The sequence below is a fragment of the Periplaneta americana genome, chromosome 9 (genome assembly GCF_040183065.1).
Source record: "Periplaneta americana isolate PAMFEO1 chromosome 9, P.americana_PAMFEO1_priV1, whole genome shotgun sequence".
Taxonomy (NCBI): domain Eukaryota; kingdom Metazoa; phylum Arthropoda; class Insecta; order Blattodea; family Blattidae; genus Periplaneta; species Periplaneta americana.
In genome coordinates this window covers 63,800,377-63,821,759 of record NC_091125.1, presented here as the reverse complement: position 1 = coordinate 63,821,759, position 21,383 = coordinate 63,800,377, and the positions used below count along the sequence as shown (strand labels likewise).

Genomic DNA, 21,383 nt, shown 5'->3' with positions numbered 1-21,383 from the left:
GAGCATTTAAGAGCATCTTTTGCAAACTCGAAGTATTCTTTTATTCTTTTGATAGAAAACTGGTCTATGCTCTGCGAAAAAAATAGGCTATCGTTTTAAGATTTCATTGGTAGGTGGCTACTTAATTTCAATTAGTCTTTACTTTTCCTTTTGTTTTCTTCTTTTGGACTTCCAGACAATTGAACAAAATGATCTAAAAGGGATTCAATATCCATTTGTCACTATCGTAAGCCTAATTGTTCTGAATTTCTTCTGTAAAATATTCAAAAAAGGTTTTTTTAACCTGTGCAATCTTAATTCTATGTCCGCGATATCAAACTCAGTATTTGTCATAACATGCAGTATGTAGCTTCATTTTCCATGAGTTTTTATACAATGGATTAAATCAAACTGATTTTAGTCAAGTGATGTCGATCAGAAAACTAGTTTTCTAATAAATCCGTCGATTGTATCTGTGGCTGTTATTGTGTTAACATCTTGGCCTTGCAAACTACTATTCATAGTTGTGTTCGAAAAATATATCACTAAAGAAGAACAGACCATGATATCAAAGAGAATGGGAAAGTAAGTTTGCATATTCCCATTTCTCGTCTCTTAGATATTGGGTGGTATCCATTGATTTTGCGTAAAATTACCGTTGTTTTCGATTTTACAAAGATTTATATCTTTCGGTATGGTAACGGCGGTCCAAATAAAAGTCTCACCCAAAAGTGGGTCCCGTCTTCAAAGCGTTTAGGAACCACTAGGCCTAATCTTAGAAGCAATTTTCATCTTCGACTTTGCCTTTGTTCATATTGAGAGCTGTATTTAGGCCTATAGTACATTACATGATGATGTCTGTGATTAATGGACAAATTCTGACAGATGAAGAAAAAAATTCGCGAAACCCGTTTTGACTACGGCTTTTGTCTATTACAAATTCAATGTGAATTCCCCAAATTTTTCACCGGGATCTCTTACGTGATTAGTGGACATTTGAACAGTTCAGCTAACTGTGCGACATGACGATTGTTTTAATTGTTATCATTACGCCTACTTCTGTTACTATGGGATTATTATTATTATTATTATTATTATTATTATTATTATTATTATTATTATTATTACTTTTGTTATTGTTGTTGTTGTTGTTGTTTAGTCAAGTGTCCGAAGATAAGTCTGACCCTCACAATTGATACCAAAAATCACCACTTATAAGGCAACTAGGCCAGGAGATATAGGGTAGGATGGCCAGTTCCTTTCCCCCTCCATTGCATACATCGCCAATTAGCTACATGTTGCACTTATCAGATTTCAAACGGATACAAACAATTCTTCTTCCTCTGACACATTATTATTATTATTATTATTATTATTATTATTATTATTATTATTATTATTATTATTATTATTATTATTATCATCATCATCATCATCATCACCGTCATGTGGAAGTAAATGAGCATTAATGAAGTCTGTTAATGATGAATATCGCTTATACCTGTATCATAAAGCTGAATAGAACATTACACCAACTGTATTAACTTACTTGCCATGTTCTCTTAGTATCGCAGTAGAAAATAGTAACAGTGCCTTGGAAGTAAGTTACCAAACGCTAAATCTTGACTCTTGAACTGCATATAAAGCATCGTGGGTGTCCATGCCATTAACACGTTTATTGCATAAAAGAAATTAATAATTTTTTTAATGATTTATGACTCAATAAATGGGACATCAAATAGTGCTTGATTTATAATATCTTCGTCCTAAGTAATGATAATATTAACAATACCGGTAACTGATTTCACTTAGTAACGTGTTGCAATTCAAATGTAAAGAAACATTTCTGTTTCTACCACGTATGTCATTTTAGTTTTTCCCACCGGCTTGAAGTGGAAGGCAATATTGATTTAATTTGACATATATCTATAAGGACATAGGAACCAAATCCCCTGACATTCTTAGCATAATTAAATAACTTTAAAATGTAATGTTTTACTTTATCGTTTATTTTTTAAACAAATAAATAAATAACATAAGAAGAAAAATGAATATTAATCAAATTAAACTATTATCGGATGAATAGATAATGCTGTATTTCTATATAGTCGCCCAGTACAAAATAACAGACTAGTTACAGCAATATCCTCTCAATTTTTAAACTAAATTAATTATAAGGTAGGATGTATTTAATCAATATTTATTAAATGATCTGTGAAAAAGCAGGCATAGTTTAAGAGTGATTTATTCTATCTTCAGTTTGTGAATTAGTATGTTCTGTTTTGGTCACTGCTTTAAGTTTTCATTATGGTGTTTCTTGTAGCAATATGTCATATATTCACCGTCTGCATATTCAACTAAGATACATTTTATGCTTATGGTACTTTATTTATTTATTTATTTATTTATTTATTTATTTATTTATTTATTTATTTATTTATTTATTTATTTATTTATTTATTTATTCATTCATTCACTCATTTAGGCATTTATTCATTGATTCTTTGATTGATTCATTCATCCATCCACCCATCCATCCATCCATTTATTTATTTATTCATTCATTTATTTATTCATTTATTTACCATCTGTATAATTTTGACCTTAACGGTTGAAGACACACTGTAAATGCATTCACCAAAAGTGAAAAAAAAAGTTCCCCAGAAAATTACTATAATGTTACAGGACGTTACCTACACACTGTCCGTGGTATCTGTGAAGTGGCACTGAAAAACACAAGCCTTTCGAGCATGTAGCGTTGCGAAATATATTTTGTAGTAGAAGGTACATAATTGTCTTGGAGAAAAAGAAAGTAAAGGGAATGGAGCAGACGCTGACAGATTCTGCCTTCTACCGAGTGACGTTATGCGCGAACATACTTCACAGATTCTACGGACGGTGTTCCGACGTCATCATGGAAACAACAAAGCTGAAAATCCAATAGCGTACCTCAGGGAGTAATGTGTTTGCATAATAATTCAAGATTTCACTACTGCTTGAGTTGTTTATCTGGTTGGGATTTATTCTAGATTTCCCTCAATTGTAAGGCAAATGTCAAGTAATCTCCTGGCGATGATCTCGCTGTCACCAATTCCATCAATACTATAAAAGTAATGTATAAATTGATATAGTGTTGTTAATTCATCTATCTAAAAACGGACAGTGAAGCCAAAGACATATCGAAGTGTTAGTGGGAAGGACTTGTGCTATGTGGCTGCGCTTGGATTTGGATTCGAATCCCGCTTCATCGGAATACTTGATTGGGTTTTTCTGAAGTTTTTCCAAAGTGGAGGACTATTACCAATTCTGTAGACGCTAGATAGCTGAGCAGTTGATACAACTTCGTTAAATAATTGGACAAACACACAAGTATTGAACTATTGAACCCTTAAAATTTCTTCTGTTGATGAAATAACTAAAGAAAGTAAACGGTTCTTCGGTAGCACAGTCGTTCACGAATTCCGTACTTACACCTTGCCCAGAATATAATATGTAGACTGAAACCGTCCTACTTCCCGTCACGGCCGTTGCTATCTATATGAAGAAGGTTGTTGGAGTATTAAAACTTCTCTTCCTGTATATAATCTTCACTTCTGCAGAAGTCAGAATGCAGTATTTAATTTCCACAAAAAATATTTCATGGTAACTATGCCTGAACAGAAAACATCCTGTTCATGTACGAGATAAGGATTGTTTAAATATTGTAGGTATTTATAAAGATCGTAAGAAATTTTAGCAATAATATCCATATATTATAAGTTTATGCTAGTGAACAAAATTGTATTTATTACAATAATTATGTACAGAATTGCATCACATATATATATATATATATATATATATATATATATATATATATATATATATATATATATATACAATAGTATACCAAGTAAAAGTTAATTTAAAGTATTATTCTCGTTACTTAAAAATATTATTCTCTATAGTTAACTAAAATATACTCCCTCTGTCGCATAATAATTGTCCGGTACGCTTTTATTTCTTGTCCCATAATAATTGTCCGATGTCCATAATTTTACACTGGCGTTTACATAGGAGCAAAATGAAACACACGAATGAATAATACAACTGTATTACTCCAGAATCAGTACAAATTGTCACTCATTTAGCAAAAGAAAAAAATTATTAGTCCGGGATCTGTATAAATTGGCCAATCATTCAACCAAAAAAAGAACATGAATACTACTTATACAACTTTATGACTCCAGGATCAGTAAAAATTGGCTAGTCATTGAGCCGAAAATAAATACTTCTAGGATTACAACTTTATTAACTCCAGGAGTAGTACAACCAAGAAGTGAAACAAAGAAAAACAATCTCCTACGAGTAAAGACGAAAAAACTGCCTGTTAGACCGGGAAGGTTGTCATTCTAACAGTTTGCCTAGAACCACTGACCTATTGCTGCAGTGCTACTATAGCCTCGTCGTAAATGTTCCGAGGACACTCCAAGCGAGATGGCAGGACGTTGAGGTGGTCCAGGTGCCCCTTTTGCATATGGGGAATCTTGTTGTTCCTGTCATTGACTTTCATTATTTCAATGAGATTGGACTGCAAAGTGTTGAAGACGTTGTTGTGCTTGTCGCGTGTGAGCTGAGAGAAAGCTGTTTCAATGACGGCGGTCAACTCCTGAATAGTTTGTGGAGCTGCCTGATGCTAGAGAGACTGAATTTCCCGGAAGTAACCCAGATCTAAAACATTCATATCCAGACTGTTGGCGGTTGGCACACGAGTTCCAAAGTGATTCCACTGGTTGTTGCAGCGTCCATCCAGGTGCGCTCATTGGGAGCGATATGCGGACGCGCATTGTCCTGCTGAACTGACACCTGAATTATCCCTGTGCGCGGTCCAGGAGGCCATTTTGAATTTATTGCTGGGATTAATTTGGTGATGAGCATGGATCCACTTTCCAAAGATTGCCGCCCCCGTTGCCAAATGCAGCGTGCTGTTCTTTTACTGGCATGACATTACTCGGCCGCACCTGTTATGGCACCTTTCTTCACTACATCAGCCGTAGGCTAGTGTTTTTCAACAAAAACTCCTATAGCCCCTCCCTTCACTGTCTATAAGGTTCTTGCTACCCTAGTCACTCACTACCGCCAGTTGTGTTCCCAGGATGTCCATGTCTGTTCAAATGTACGTACTCACTGCAGGAGTGTGCTCTACTAACGATTTCCAGCTTGCTTTGCTACACTGGTTTGCATACAGTGCCATACCGGTGAGTTGAAAACCAATTCCCACTTTCGGTAATCTTCTGGGTGGTGTGCGTTGCTTGTCTCGATAAGATCACGTTATTCCTCTGCATAAACTTGTGCACTGATCTACTGCGCTTCTCCTCATGCATGCACTTCTCATTTACCCCGTCGTCTGTAATTACTGTAATACCATTTCGGGGTACCGGACAATTATTATGGGACAGAGGGAGTAACGTTTATTATCCAAAATACCTTTATCTAGAAGTATAGCTGTAGATTTTCAATTATTAAAACCCATATAATATAAAAAAATAACTGCAATAAAACAACTATATTCAGTTATATTGATATGGTGAAATTTACACTATAATGTAGGTTCCTGAACAGAATGTGTACATGATCACTCGGAACTATTACTATCTTCGCTCTCTGACGTATCCTTACTATCTTCTGAAGACTCGGGATTTGTTTCGGCTGATTCTTCAGGATCTGGAGCATTTGTTTCGGAGGATTCTTCAGGGTCTAGTGTATTTGTTTCGTCGGGTTCTTCAGTCTGTGGTGTTTGGGTTTCAGCAGGTTCTCCAATATCGGGTGTATTCGTTACAAGAGGATCTTCTGTCTGTGGTGGATTTGTTTCAGTAGGTTCATCAGTGTCCGGTGGATTCGTTTCAGTTGGTTCTTTCGTTTGTGGTGGATTTGTTTCAACGGGTTCGTCAGTGTCCGGTGGATTCGTTTCAGTTGGTTCTTCCGTTTGTGGTGGATTTGTTTCAAGAGGTTCGTCAGTGTCCGGTGGATTCGTTTCATTTGGTTCTTCGGTTTGTGGTGGATTTGTTTCAAGAGGTTCGTCAGTGTCCGGTGGATTCGTTTCAGTTGGTTCTTCGGTTTGTGGTGGATTTGTTTCAGTTGGTTCTTCGGTTTGTGGTGGATTTGTTTCAGTTGGTTCTTCGGTTTGTGGTGGATTTGTTTCAACAGGTTCGTCAGTGTCCGGTGGATTCGTTTCAGTTGGTTCTTCAGTTTGTGGTGGATTTGTTTCAACAGGTTCGTCAGTGTCCGGTGGATTCGTTTCAGTTGGTTCTTCAGTTTGTGGTGGATTTGTTTCAACAGGTTCGTCAGTGTCCGGTGGATTCGTTTCAGTTGGTTCTTCGGTTTGTGGTGGATTTGTTTCAGTTGGTTCTTGGGTTTGTGGTGGATTTGTTTCTACTGGGTCCTCAGTTTCTGGTGTATTCGTTTCTGTGGTTTCTTCAGTTTGTGGTGGATTTGTTTCAACAGGTTCTTCAGTTTGTGGCGGAATCGTTTCGGTGGGCTCTTCAGTTTGTGGTGGATTTGGTTCGGAAGAAGTTTCTGGGGAATTCGTTTCGGTAGGTTCTTCCGGTTTTGTGGTTGTTGGAATTGTCGTAGGTCTTGTAGTTGTACTCTCTGTGGTTGTACTGGGTTGTCCTGGTACGCACCCAGAATTGTAAGGCCAATCGCAGGTATTTAGCGTGGGATTCCAGTATAAATTAGAAGGACAATGTTGCAATTTGGGCACACCGTTGTCACATATGTAGTAGGCATTGCAGTCTGTTGGATGGGGGTGGAACACTGCATGATCTATTGGGTCAGGATATGGACATGAAGGTAAAGAGTATGCAGTTCGCTCATTCCATGTAGAGGGACGGGCATGTCCCGGCAATGCGCCTAGTCCAACTAATGATGAGACAAGAAGTATGACGTGACCTGGAACATAATCACAGCAGTAAATTAATATTACTTGCTATCTCTAATTTCATAGATAGGAAAGATTGCGGTAACAATGTAAGGGAAGCATTCGTGTGTATAAGAGGTGTGTAAATAAAGAAATGAGACTGGTCGTGTAGTGTTCGATCAAGGAACACTGGTGACGTGGGACTTAAAGGGGTGGCAGGTGGACATGTGATGCACCATCAGTGCAAGTTGGACCTCGCTAAAGTCACGTTGGTTGTCCGTAGTGCGTGTTTTAGTGAAGCAGGTTTTACTTGTACGTTCTGACAAGGAGTGACACGAATTTCGAGCAATGGTGTGCTATCAGGTTTTGCTTCAGACTTGGACACAGTGGAACGGGAAAGATGTAAAGCTTCGGTAGGCCTACGGATACAGTGTTTTGTCAAGGGCTCAGGTGTTTCGGTGGCTTGAGGCACTTGCAGACCGAAGAGAGTCAATTGAAGATGATCCTCGCAGCGGAAGGGAATCGGTTGCAATAACTGATGCAAATGTCGACAGAGTCCGGGATATTGTTCATGCAGATCATAGGTTGACAGTCAGAATGATTGGAGCAGAGTTGAATTTGAGTCACACGACCGTTCGTCAGATCTTGACAAGTGGATTTGGCATAAGAAAATCTGCTCAAAACTGGTTCCGACAAACCTTCAAGTAGGACCAAAAGGACATGAGAAGGGATATGTGCGTTGACTTTTTGGAATCGATTAAAAATCATCCTCATTTTCTAGAACGTGTCATTACCGGTGACGAGACTTGGGTGTTTGAGTACGACCCTGAAACAAAGCGCCAGAGAATGGAATGGTACATTCAAAGCTCTCCAAGTCCAAAAAAAAAAAAAAAAGCACGAATGAGCAAATAAAAGATCATAAGCATGGTCATGTGTTTTTTGATAGCCGGGGAATCGTTCACAAAGAGTTTGTGCTTCCACGCCAAGGGGTTAATCATCACTTTTACCGAGAGGTTTTTGAAAGGCTTCGCAAAAGGGTCATGCGTCAATAACAAATGGGTGTTGCATCACGACAACGCGCCTTGTCACATAGTAATTTCAGTAAACCGTTTTTTGGCCAGTAAGAACATTTCTGTGGCTCCTATGCCTCCTCATTCCCCCCGACTTGAGTCCTTGTGACTTTTCTCTCTTCCTGAGATTGAAAACACACCTCAAGGGACGTCGTTTTAGGGCCCTGAACAACATTAAAAAAAGCTGTAACCGCTCAGCTGACGGCTATTCCAGTATCCGAGTTCCAGCCCAACTGTGAGGGGTGGAAGAACTGTCTCCAGCGCTGTGTGGCTTCCCAAGGCAATTACTTTGAAGGGGACAATGTTCAATTGTAATGTTGTTGGAATAAAACAGGTGAAAAAAGTCTCATTACTTTACTTACACAACTCGTACGTTCAGTTTTTCAAATATTTTAATCGATGTTTGGATTCTTTTTGACATAAAGATAATGTCATGCCAAAATGTCATTGAAATAGATTTTTTTAGTTGGTTATTTATCGACTCTGTATCAACTACGAGGTTATTTAGCGTCGATGAGATTGGTGATAGCGAGATAGTATTTGGCGAGGTGAGGCCGAGGATTTGCCATAGATTACCTGGCATTCACCTTACGGTTGGGAAAAACCTCGAAAGAAACCAACCAGGTAATCAGCCCAAGCGGGAATCGAACCCGCGCCCGAGCGCAACTTTAGACCGGCAGGCAAGCGCCTTAACCGACTGAGCCACGCTAGTGATTATTGAGATCGGTAATAGTGCAGTGATGAAATGGATATGGCAGTGAAGCTGAAGTGATCGGAGAAAATATCTCACAGTCCCATTTTCTAAAATATATACGACAATTTTTTGCCCATCATCAGTCTGATTTATCGTAATGTAGGCCTACATAACTAAATTAGCACAATACACAAATATGTATAGTACGTCCGCTCAAATGAGGGCCACTTGGAACGTGCGATTGGACACACTTACTGCAGGGAGCAAGTAGGCAAGCGACTCCGAGCAGGTTCCATGTAAACAATGCTGCGTTGCCATCTCTTCCTTGTGAAGGCTAAAGTGAACCTTCGTGTGCGTCTTATAATACAGAACTAAAACACGAACACCTATTCAGAGTCCGTTGAGTCACTATTTAAATCAGTTACTCAAGATTCCAAGCTAGCTTCTAAGGAGCGATAATCACTTTCTTTTGTCTTTACATATTCGATAATGCTTTTTATTATTAATGTCATCCATCACATTTGCTATTAAAGCACATACTTCTTGAACAGATTTATTTCCCAATGTATTTTCTGACCGGAGATTTCTCTTCAGTTCCGAACAAACGAATTCTATGACATTGAGACAACAATGGTAAGGGGGGGGGGGCAGTCGTAGTACAACATGGCCATATTTTGATGATAGTTCGTCAATTACATACATCTTTTTCTATGACGGCAATGTTTTTTTGTTGCGCGAGTTACTTCTGTAGCGGCACTGATATTTTTCAATGGTGTCCGGCACTTACCAGCATCGTCTTTAAAATACATGTAAATACTAATAATAATTAACACTGTTTGCTCTTGTACAATATTACCGCGTCCTAATGGCGATTGTGTGGATTTACGTATACGACTATTGTTATTATCCGTTTTCCAAAAACGCCACATTATAAATACAATCACAATGTATGGAACACAAAAGCCACAATATACATTTACGGTCTTCTGCCTTGTTCTGAGCTAGCTGCATTATATTTGCGGGCTCGTCTGAAACTGAATACTGTATGAACTTGTTCTCGGAGCACCGACTTAGATCTGTCAACAGCGCTGGCGTACCAACAACCAGCCGCGTGCGTCAAGATTGAAACACCTGACGCCTTCCGCTCAAGGTAGGTGCAATTGGCTCTCATTTGAGCGGACGTACTATACATATAGGTAAACCATTATTAGCATTTACATAACAACCAAATAAAAACTACTCTGTAGTACTTACTGATGAGCAGTCAGTATTAGATTTATTGGAGATAAACTATCAGATACGTTGTTTATATATAATTACCGGTATATATATAGCATAGCCAGGAACTTTGGAATTGAAATATCCTTCATAACGCTAAGTGATGTCAATCATTAAACAATTAAGTGGAAATATTATTGTCATTGAAATGAACATAGAATGTAGGGAGTTCAAATTTTATTCATGCTTTGTTAATTTGTGAACGTAACATAACACATAAAAATTCGAATCGTGATTATTTTCAAAGTACCTTCCTTATCTATGCACTTCTGACAACGACCAGTAAACTTTTTTATTCCTACCTGAGAGAACACCTTTTGTTGGCTGTGCAGCCATTTCCTTACTTCCTTCATCACTAAGTCATTCGCCTCCAATTTTTCGCATCATAAGTCTTATTCAGTTGTCTAAACAAGTGCTACTAGCACATGGAGAAAGGTTGTGACAGTACTTTCCAACCAAGTTTATTACCGATATCTTGTGTCATTCTTGCGCAGTGAAGACTGGCATTGTAATAGAGGATGAACCTAAAGTCTTGTTTCGGTTTTATATTTCAAAAGATTACAATATCACGCTGCATTCATTATATATCGATTTATGAAGTACATTAATATTGTAAATTCTACGTTCAAAAAAACCGTATATACCTTTTACTGAGATTATTTCACATTAACCATTTGGTGATGGCGAATCTGAATGTTTCCATTCCTTGCTACCAAAATTGATTTTAGAGGTTATTGACATATTCAAGAAGTTTCCTTGATTTTTACAATTCAATTCAGAACTTGTGATCCTCACCTAGTACGCTGAAGGCCTGAAGATGTTAATAACGAAGATCAACTCATCTTACTTTATATTAAAAGTATTTATTTCTGTCACTGACTTCACAATATATGTTTAAGGTGTCAAACCTTTACATTACATGTTTAAAAGATGTATAAACGTTTTCGTTGGTCAGGGCCAACATCATCAGATACGAAGTATATTTCGGTAATATCAATAATCTCTACATAATTTCTACAAATACAATACATATTTAGTGACGTGCAAACTGAACCTTATTAAAATCAACATGGTTATAATACATTTTGACATTCTTATATGACAGCCCTTATTGTCAATTATTTAAAATACATGTGTAAGTTGCAAAGTATATATGTTTGCAAGTCTTCACACATGGAATAATGAAGTAACTTGATGTAAAAGAATGAGAAATAAAAATAACAAAATATAAAACTAAAGTAGAAATGTTGTGAATGTGAAGAGTTGCAAATTACTGTATTTGAATACATTTATTGTGTTCATATTTCTGTTTCCCATTAATGCACATATTTTAACCATTCAAACGTATGTATCATGGTGTGTGTCTCATATTTTATCTTGATTGTTATTTCAAATTAATATGATTGTCTTATAAATGCTAATATTATAAATTGGGTTGTTTAATGTTGATAGTAATATACATTTAATTTGACGATGATGCTGTTCTTCCAATCTGGAAATAATTGAATTCAATCTTACTTTGTTTTCCTTAATATGCCTAAGATTTCTGTAAGTTTACCATGTAAACATTTTTGAAACTTCAGGTGTTGATTAATTTTTTTCTATGTTAACAGCCTAAATCTGATATTTATCGTACTTCCTCGGCCAATTCACGGACACTTATTTGTTGTTTTCCAGAATATGTTCTTTTATACGTTGAATCTTTTGTGTTTCGGATGACAGAGGAAGTGCAGCATGTGGCATATTAGAAATTATAGTGCGCCCATCTTCAAATGACTTGAACCTCTCGAAGACTGCCGAACGAGAAGGAAACAGTTTTTCTGGGTCTGATCTAGAAATCTTGTTTAAATTTCAGCACCATGGAATCCTTCCGCATTCAAAAGCTTGTTGATAATTCACTGTACAAATGCATTCAAGACACATAGTTCATGTTCCATGTTTGGTTTCTCCTGTTAGTTGTTTACAGAAGTAAAAGAAGGGCAATCAAAAACTGAAAATGAATTACTACGTATACCATAAATATTACTTTAAACCCAAGAGAAAATAATGCCCACATCAAATTTGGAGCCATCCACTTAGAACAGTTGTTCAATCACCTGTGTTTTTTTTATTTTACGACGCTTTATCAATTGCAATGGTTACGTAGAATCTGAGTGCAATGAAGGTAATAATGCCAGCGAAATGAGTCCAGGGTCCAATTTCGAGAGTTACCCAGCATTTACTCTTAATGGGTTGGGGAAAACTCCGAAAGAAATCTCAGTCAGGTAACTTGTCCCAACCAGGATTAGAACTCGTTCCTGCTCGTTTCACGGTCAGACATGCTAACTGTTACTCCACAGCGGTAGACTTACCTGTGCTGTTACCATCCATTTAGTGATGGTAATTTTTCAACTGGAGAGGAGACATACTAAGAGGAGTTATACATAATATAAATAAGGTTTTCAAATTTAGTCACAAAGTTATTCTATAATAATACTTAAAATACACATTTGTATATAACTTGGATTTACCTACATTTTCATATGGATGTGAGATTCGGGCAATAAGAGGACAAGATAAATCCAGGATAAGAGCAGCAGAAAGAAAACTGCAAAATGTACATACCAGCGCTACAAAATAAATCAAGAAATGTCAGCAGAACTCAAAGTCAACCAAGTTTTGGACAAAAAATTCTAAGTTATCGTATTAATTAGACTCAACGCATTCACCGAATGAACTGAAGTAGATTATTACGTTTAATAATGAAATATCACCCTCGTGAACGAAGAAGTCAGGTTAGACCACTCGGGAAACTTGCAGTCTGAGATATTAAAATATCAGAACAGGTCATTGACACTACAACCCTGATTGCTTGATGATGACGATGATGGTCTTTGTAGAATGGTGGAATACGTATATAGGTACACATACCATTCCACGTTAGCGAAGCATGAATGATAAAAAGAGCGAATTGCAGAAAATAAAATTTTAAGAGAAGTAATTACAGCCTATATGGGCTAAAAAAATAAATAAAACACTCATATACTTGACAAATAATTGAAGATAGATTAAGTAATAGGCACGATTTATAAATAAGACAATTAATTGATGGATGTAACCAGCAAGGCTACACAGAAAATATTAAAGTAATTTTATTTCAACTGTTAGCACTTGTATTAAAAAAATGAAATTGTTTTCAATAAATTAAAGGAAAAAATTAATTCTCAAGAAAATACATATAAAAAGCTATTAATATTAAATAGAAACGCATGATTTGGCCCAAATTCTTCACAGGGTATTACGATGGTGATAATCCAATTTAACTTTCTTAAATTTATGAGAACCGTGAGAGTGAGCTATGTTAGCACTTCATTTTACATGAAGATGTGCTCGAATTGTTACTCTGATTTATGTCGTACTGGATACAACTTTATGGAACACATTAACACATTGCAATGTGCAGTTGTTATTCCTCCACGCTTTTGATTAAGAATTTACAAAATCATTAGCAGGCCTAGGTCCTAATAGCAAACAGCGAATGTGAAATTATAGATTAGTTTGATCATAACAATATTAACTAATAATAATAACATAGTAATAATAATAGTATTAATAATAATAATAATAATAACAATAATATTATTGTTATTATTATTAATAATTCAGAACGAATATGTTAGACAGTTTGGACACATTTGGGTTATACTATGCAGAAAATTAGAAAATTAAACTGTTACTTTTTGTTTTTAATGCCTGCAAATTCATATCTTTATGGGCTTTCACAGTGAATGTGATTATAAATATATTTTGGGTATTCCACTGTGCCCTGAATCTTAACAATATTTGCCCTGATGATGGAACCTGCATGTAGTTCTGGAATGTTATAAGTGTTAAGTCGCGTGGATGATCCAAAAATCTGATTCTGACCTTCAAGTGTGAATTACCATTTACGATCTTCTTTCAAATATTCTACTATAGAAATATCAAGCTCTGTTTCTGAGAAAGGGTACCTGTAGGATGAAATATATTAAATCCAATCCTAATTATCATAGGTATAATAAATGAGAACACTGACTAACAAGCCTTAATTTTTGAAATGGTGAGAAATAACTGGAAAAGTGTCCATGGAGCTTTAATTATACAATATGAAGTTTCCAGCTTGATTTTATTTCGAAAGATTCTGAACTAAATATTTTATTCCCCTTAAAATGAATTGCTTCCAGCCAGACTTGAATCCACAAAATTCGAACCTAGTGAGACAAGCATTGCCAGTACTCGGTCACAAACAGCGATTTGTTTGATGATGTCTTCAGTTAAGAAAATTATTCAGATTTTGAAATGAATTGAATTGGAAGTTGCTTACCTCTCATAACTTTCGATTAACCCAAACGTTCGGTCACAAAAATCACTCCACATTAATGAGAGTAAATAGACTCTCTTAACTTTATATAGCATCCAAGTTTTCACCTTCGGCCAGATTAATCCTTTGGTTTAGGCATTCAGCGTTGATATGCGTAGTAGGCCTAATCTGGCATCTCAAGCTCTGAATAAGTCGATTATCTCTCTCTCTTGATGTGTAAGTAAAAATATAACTTAATTTTGTTATCTACTACTTCTCCATGCGTATAAATCCATCGAATCCCAAAGTCATAAATTACAGGAATAATTTATTTAGATGCTCTACAGGACTTTATCAACGAAATTCAATCTTATTAATCGGTCGCTTATTTGACACTTTCCTCACTTAATAGAATTGAACCTTAATAATTTACTTTTCAATTTCAAACTTAACGAAAAGTCGATTGACGCACAGTGAGGTGGCGTGAAAATAGCACATACTGCATTTAGTAATATCATATAATTTAAACGTCTGTTTGCAGAAAATTTGTCTTTTGTAATTTTATTGTATTGTATTGTAATATATATATACATATATATACAGTATATCCCATGGTATTCGTACATCGCTTCACAGTTAGAATACGGAACATGTGAAAAAAATCTTAGTAATATTACAAAGCCATAATTCATAGTTACAGTCTATTTGAAATATATAGAGTTATTCACGACGTTCTCCTCCTGTTTATGGAGCTGATTTCTGAGGTTATTTGGAACAAATACGCAAATAAATTAATGGGATTACATTCATAATTACGGTAATTGGAAAACAGCAGAAAAAACTTTTATTTCAGGATTTCACTAACAAAAATGCAAAAAGTAATTAAAATACAAACAATTGATTCTTTACGATCAGAGTCTTTCATTTAGAGTGGATTAAAATAACATTTTCGAAAATGCCTCCCTGAAAATCAAGGCAACGGTTCGCACGGATGTGAACCGCACGTGTAACATTTCGCAGCTTCACACGTTAGTTCTTTATTGTCGCCGCGGCATCCAGAATGCACCCAAGCAACTCTTCTAGCTTAATAAATAGCGACTAGTAATAACGTGCACGTAGTTATGGCAACAAACATTTTTTATACTTGGTTATTTAACGACACCGTATCAACTATGAGGTTATTTAGTGTCGATGGGATTGGTGATAGCGAGATGGTATTTGACTAGATGAGGCCGAAGATTCGCCATAGATTGCCCGACATTCACCTTACGGTTGGGGAAAACCACGGAAAAAACCCAAACAGGTAGAAAATATAATATGCCAGTTAATTTCTTCACTCCGCCATGGAGCTTAAACTCCTAGCCATAGTGTAGATTCACACTCCATATAAAGACTAAAACATAATTTAGGAGTCGAGTTGAAGTTAAGGCCGTGATTTCAAATTCAGGCTTTCTTGGCTTTTCGAGGGCCTGATAAGGACAGATCTTTACATTGGAGTTGCTTTTGATCAGAGTTCCATCTCCGGCTGGATTGTGATGGAATATTTTTCGACAAAGCAGTTAGTTTCTCTTGGGGTACTCCCTCTTCTCTCTTTCATTCCACTAACACTTTCTGTTCTCCCCTTATTTCATCTATCATCTGCAATAATTAAAAATAGACTGAGGTGAAGTCTTAGAGGTGGTACGGGTTTCCGATGCTCATATGGGAAGTGCCTGGGCTCCGGAACTTAGGGCTAATAAGGTATTAGCACAGTCCAGTATATACAGTCACGAAGCTCAATACGTAGTAAATATTAATCCATAGATAGTTGCTGACCACTAGGATCGCTACTATCGCCTCATTACAGACAATGCGAAATAGTACTTGCACAGTCTATTGTTCCTAGTACCCTCATAAACTCAAGCTTCGTAACTGTATATACTAGACTGTGGTATTAGTCTGAGGATGGGGTCTAGCTTTGTCATGATCCAAGCAGGATAGCCCACCTATCAACATCTTATTCACGAATGCTGCATATATAGGCCTATTTCGCATAATGAGCCACTGTAAGCCTAACAGTACGGATCAAACTAAGCTCGGACAGTATCTCCGTTGACAATTTCATGCTGCCAAATTTTCTTACGTTCCCTTTAAGAACCAGTTTTCTAGAAATAGTTGTTGAATGTCATAAAGGCCTACAACAGTGGAGTCGCTTATCACGCTTTTGAAATCCGGCGACTTGAATACACTCGTAATATAATAAATAGCACGCGACTTACTATAAATAGTATAAAAGGGAACTTCTAACATGAATATTAATAACAATTACTACTATTCTACTACTATTGATACTGTCACCACTACTTCTACTACAGCCATGATAATCACTAATGTGTAGAACATTGATTATACGTACAGAATTGTAGGTAATTGTTAATTATAAGTAATCAAATGAGAAAAGATGCGCCTCAAACATCCTCTCTATTCAGCTCTCACCCTCTCCTACCTAACCTGCTTTCACTGACAAGGCTCTTGCGACCGATTCATAGGGGAATACTTAAAATATTACTTATTAAACGACATACGAGGCTGAAACTACACAAAATCCTGGTCAGGCCCAATCTTGTCTATGGCAGTCAAGCGTGGACCCTCCGTAGAGTAGATGGCAGGAACTAACAACTGCAGAAACGAACTTTACGGTCAGAACATCTGACTACACACTTCTGGACAAGAAAAATCTGAAAACACCTTAAAAACTCTGTAGAATGTGTAATAGATTAATACATCAATATAGGAAATCCTAGAAAGAACATATTCTCGGAATGAACAACAGGAGAGCATCAAAGGTGCTCAGATATGCTCCTTCTAGCCAAAAGAAGTGTGAGGTAACAACCACGACGATACATTCAGACCATAACAGAACAATGAAGACTGAATGGTAGAAAGTGTCGTACTATTATGAATAGTTCAGAGACAGAACTGAATTATCATTGGAGTAAAATATGTAAGATGTGAGTTGATGGAGAACACGATTAGTTAAGAGTTTAAGAGTAATAGATGGTTGTCTGAAGTGAATTCTTAGTTTTTCCGGGGCACATTATTTTTCAAACTTATCGTGAACTAAAATTTTTCAATGTTCCAGAACTACTGTATTTGCTATTCCCATATTCACGGCCACAGATTAAAGAGGCGTTGTTTATTCTTTATTACAGTAAAACTCGCAGTGGATAAGTTAACTTTGAGAAGTTGGCATGAAACTGAGCCCGATTTTATTTCCGTAAAATATAGGTATTTTTCCTTAATTCAAGCAAACCGATGTTAGCCATTAATATTATGTGCATATTCTAAGAATTTATTAATGTGTGCATAGCATTGTTTTATTCCACTGAATTTGAAATAAGTCTATAAGTCTTCGCAAAAATATTTCAGCTATTATGTTGACACATACGTCGCTACCTTTATTAAATAGCTTTCAAAGTAAGAGTTTTATTAATATTTAACAATCTACATAATGCTTCTATTCCTGAACAGTGGGTTTTACATTTTCGTCGCATTATTGTTTAACTAATCTCGTCCACTTCTTATGGACTTATCGATATGTACGCATACAAACCTTAAAAAAGCGTCGCCGGTGTGCCGGAATTTTGTCCGGCAGGAGTTCTTTTACATGCCAATAAATCTACTGACATGGGCCTGTCGCATTTAAGCACACTTAAATGCCATCGACCTGAGCCGGCATCGAACCCGCAACCTCGAGCACAGCTGTACCAACTGCCGACAGTTAGATGGAAGTATTACATAAATATATAGCCGACATTTCTTTCGTTAGTGTTTATGTTTTCGTATTGTACGAGACATCAACACACTTAATTATGTCATTGTAATAATTAGCAGCATTTAAGTTAATACCCACAAAATTAATTTCGTGATAACTATACATAAACAGAAAATATCCTAATCATGTAGGACATAAGGATTGTTTAATGTTGTAGGTATAGTCGCGACGCTGTTATTACCGGCGTGACTCCTCCTCTTTGCTTACGTCTTAGGAAGTGAAGGCTCTATAAAGTCTAGGTAGGTAGAATCGTTCGCCATTTTTGTCCTTTCGTTGCCGAGCTACCATACGAGGAATCTATTTTCCACACCGTTAAACATTATCATGCCGTAGTTCCTATGATAATAAATCAAACGCACTGTAATTCAGCAAATAATTGAGCGGCAAACAACGTCTTCGTGTGCTTTCTCCGAACGCAATGGAAGAGCCAAAATGGCGGGCGATTATATTAAATATTTATCGAGCCTTAAAAAATGAATAACGTCTTCTTCAGCGAATCACAAGACGCACATGTTTAAATGTAGCCGACCTGCAACTTGATTGACTGTCGGAAATTAGAGCGACGGGACTATAGTTAAGCTTATAAATATAGCAACAAATTATAGGAATAAATATCCATATATTATATTATATGTAAGGTATGTGCTAGTAAACAAAATTGTATTTATTACAGTATTTACATATAGAGTTACATCTCATACATGTAAATATGATAATACACCAGGTAATAGTGAATTTTAAATATTATTCTTGTTTCTTAGCTGAAATATAATATTTATTATCCAATATACCTTTATCTAAAAATAGAAGAAATATAGATTTTCAATATTTGCAACCCAATTTTCATAGAATAAGCAGTAAATAATGATATTACAAGCAACATTCTCAAGTTATGTCTATGTGATGAATTTTGTTTAATACTTAAATCCATATATTTATTCTAAAATGTAGATTCCTGAACAGAATGTCTTAACAAGATCACTCAGAACTTTAACTGTCTTCACTCTCTGCCGTATCCTTAATTTCTCCTGTAGACTCAGAATGTGTTTTGGTGGATCTTCAATATGCGGCGGATTTGTTTCGACTGGAGGATTTGTTTTGGGGGCTCTTCAGTGACTGGTGGATTCAGATGTGGTGGTTGTGTTTTAATAGGTTTTCCACTTTCTATTGAAGTCATTTCGTCGGGGTTCTTCATTCTGTGATGATTGTGGTTCAGCAGGTTCTCCAGTATCAGCAGGTTGTTCCATGTGTGGTGGATTTGTTTTGGAAGTCTTTCCATTAGCTTGTGTAGTCCTTTCGGTTAGTTTTTCAATCTGTAGTGGTTGTTTTTCAGCAGGTTCTCCAGTGAACAGTGTATTCGTTACAGCAGGATCTTCTGTCAATGGTGGTTTTTTTTCGGCAATCTCTTCAGTAGCTAGTGGAGTTGTTTTGGTAGGCTTTTCAGTGTGTCGTGGTTGCATTTCAGAAGTTTCTCCAGTATCCGATGTGTTTGTTAGACACGATTTTCCGTCTGTGGTGGATTTGTTATCGCAGCTCTTCAGTAGCTGATGGAGTTGTTTTTGGTAGGTTCTTCAGTCTGTGGTGGTTGCGTTTCAACAGTTTCTGCAGTGTCCGGTGTACTACTTACAACAGGATCGTCCGTCTGAAGTAGAATTTTGCCGGCAGTCTCTTCAGTTGCTGGTGGTGTCGTTTCGATAGTTTCTTCAAACTGTAAGGTTGTGTTCAGAATTTTCTCCTGTGTCTGGTGTATTCGTAACAGCAGTATTTTCTGTCGGTGATGAATTTATTTCGGCAGGTTATTTCATTAGCTGGTGGAATCGTTTTGATGGGCTTCTCAGTCTGTGACGGTTGTGTTCAGAAGTTTCTTTAGTATCTGGTATATTCGCTATAGCATGATCTTCTCTTAGTGGTGGATTTGTTTCGGAAAATTCTGCAGTAGCTGGTGGAATCGTTTTGGTGGGTTCTTCATCCTGTGGTGGTTGTGTTCAGAAGTTTCTCCAGTACCCGGTGTATTCGTTACAGCAAGATCTTCTGTCAGTGGTGGATTTGTTTCGGCAGGTTCTTCAGTAGCTGGTTGAATCATTTCAGTGGATTCTTCAGTCTCTGGTGAGTGTGTTTCAATAATTTTATCCAGTGTCTGGTGTATTCGTTACAGCCGAATCTACCGTCTGTGGTGGATTTCTGTCACCAGTCCCTTCAGTAGCTGATGGAGTCGTTTCGGTAGGTTATTTAGTCTGTGGTAGTTGTGTTCAGCAGTTCTCCAATGTCCGGACGATTTATTATAGCAGAATATCCTGTCTGTGGTGGATTTGTTCCGGCAGGCTCTTGAGTAGCTGGTGTAATCGTTTCTGTGGATACTTCGATCTGTAGTGGTTGTGTTTCAGCAATTTCTTCAGAGTCTGGTGTATTCGTTACATTAGGGTCTTCCGTCTGTGGTGGATATGTATCGCCAGACTTTTCAGTAGCTAGTGGAATCGTTTTGGTGGGGGTTTCAGTTTGTGTTGATTGTGTTTCAGCAAGTTCTGTAGTGGCTGGTGTATTCATTACAGCAAGATCTGTCAATGGTGGCTTTTGTTGCGACATCCTCTTCAGTAGATTGTGGAGTCGTTTCGGTGTGTTCTTCAGTCTGTGGTGGTTGTGTTTCACCAGTTCCCCTAGTGTCCGGTGTATTCGGTATAGCAGGATTTTCCGTCTGTTGTGAATTTACTTCGGCATTCTCTTCAGTACCTGGTGGAGTCGTTTCGGTGAGTCTTCGGTCTCTGGTAGTTGTGTTTCAGCAGGTTCTCCAGATTCCGGTGTATTGGTTATTGCAGGATCTTCTGTCAGTGGTGGTTTTGTTCGCGTAGTCTCTTCAGTGGTTGGTGGAATCTTTTTGGTGGATTCTTCAGTCTTGGTGGTTGTGTTCCATCAGTATCTCCAGTATCCGGTGTATCCTTTATGACGGAATATTCCGTCTGTGGTGGACTGGATTCGGCAGTCTCTGCAGTAACTGATGGAGTCCTTTTGGTGGGTTCTTCAACCTGTGATGGTTGTGCCTTAGCAGATTCTCCCTTGCCCGGTTTATTTATTAGAGCAGGATCTTCTGTCTGATGTGGTTTTGTTTCGGTAATCTCTTCAGTACCTGGTGGAATCGTTTTGGTGGATTCTTCAGTCTGTGGTGGTTGTGTTTCAGCAGGATCTCCTATGTCCGGTGCATTCATTACAGCAGAATCTCACGTCTGTAGTGGATTTGTTTCGACAGTATTTTCAGTGATGGGTGAGACGTTTGGGTCGACACTTTGGTCTGTGGTGGTTACGATTCTGCAATTTTTCCAGTGTCCGGTGTACCCGTT

At 37.1% G+C, this 21,383-nt stretch overlaps 1 protein-coding gene across 1 annotated transcript in view; it reads right to left on the bottom strand.

The window, feature by feature from the left end:
* Positions 1 to 3,709: 3,709 nt before the first annotated feature.
* The window catches only part of LOC138705590 (uncharacterized), a 66,678-nt gene continuing 49,004 nt past the window's right edge, over positions 3,710 to 21,383 (bottom strand). The window contains exons 4-5 of the mRNA XM_069834192.1: positions 20,894 to 21,232; positions 3,710 to 6,909 (exon numbers count right to left, since the gene is read on the bottom strand). Coding sequence (XP_069690293.1) covers positions 5,594 to 6,909; positions 20,894 to 21,232 — 1,655 coding nt within the window. The 3' untranslated portion in view covers positions 3,710 to 5,593. The remainder of the gene's footprint in view (positions 6,910 to 20,893; positions 21,233 to 21,383) is intronic.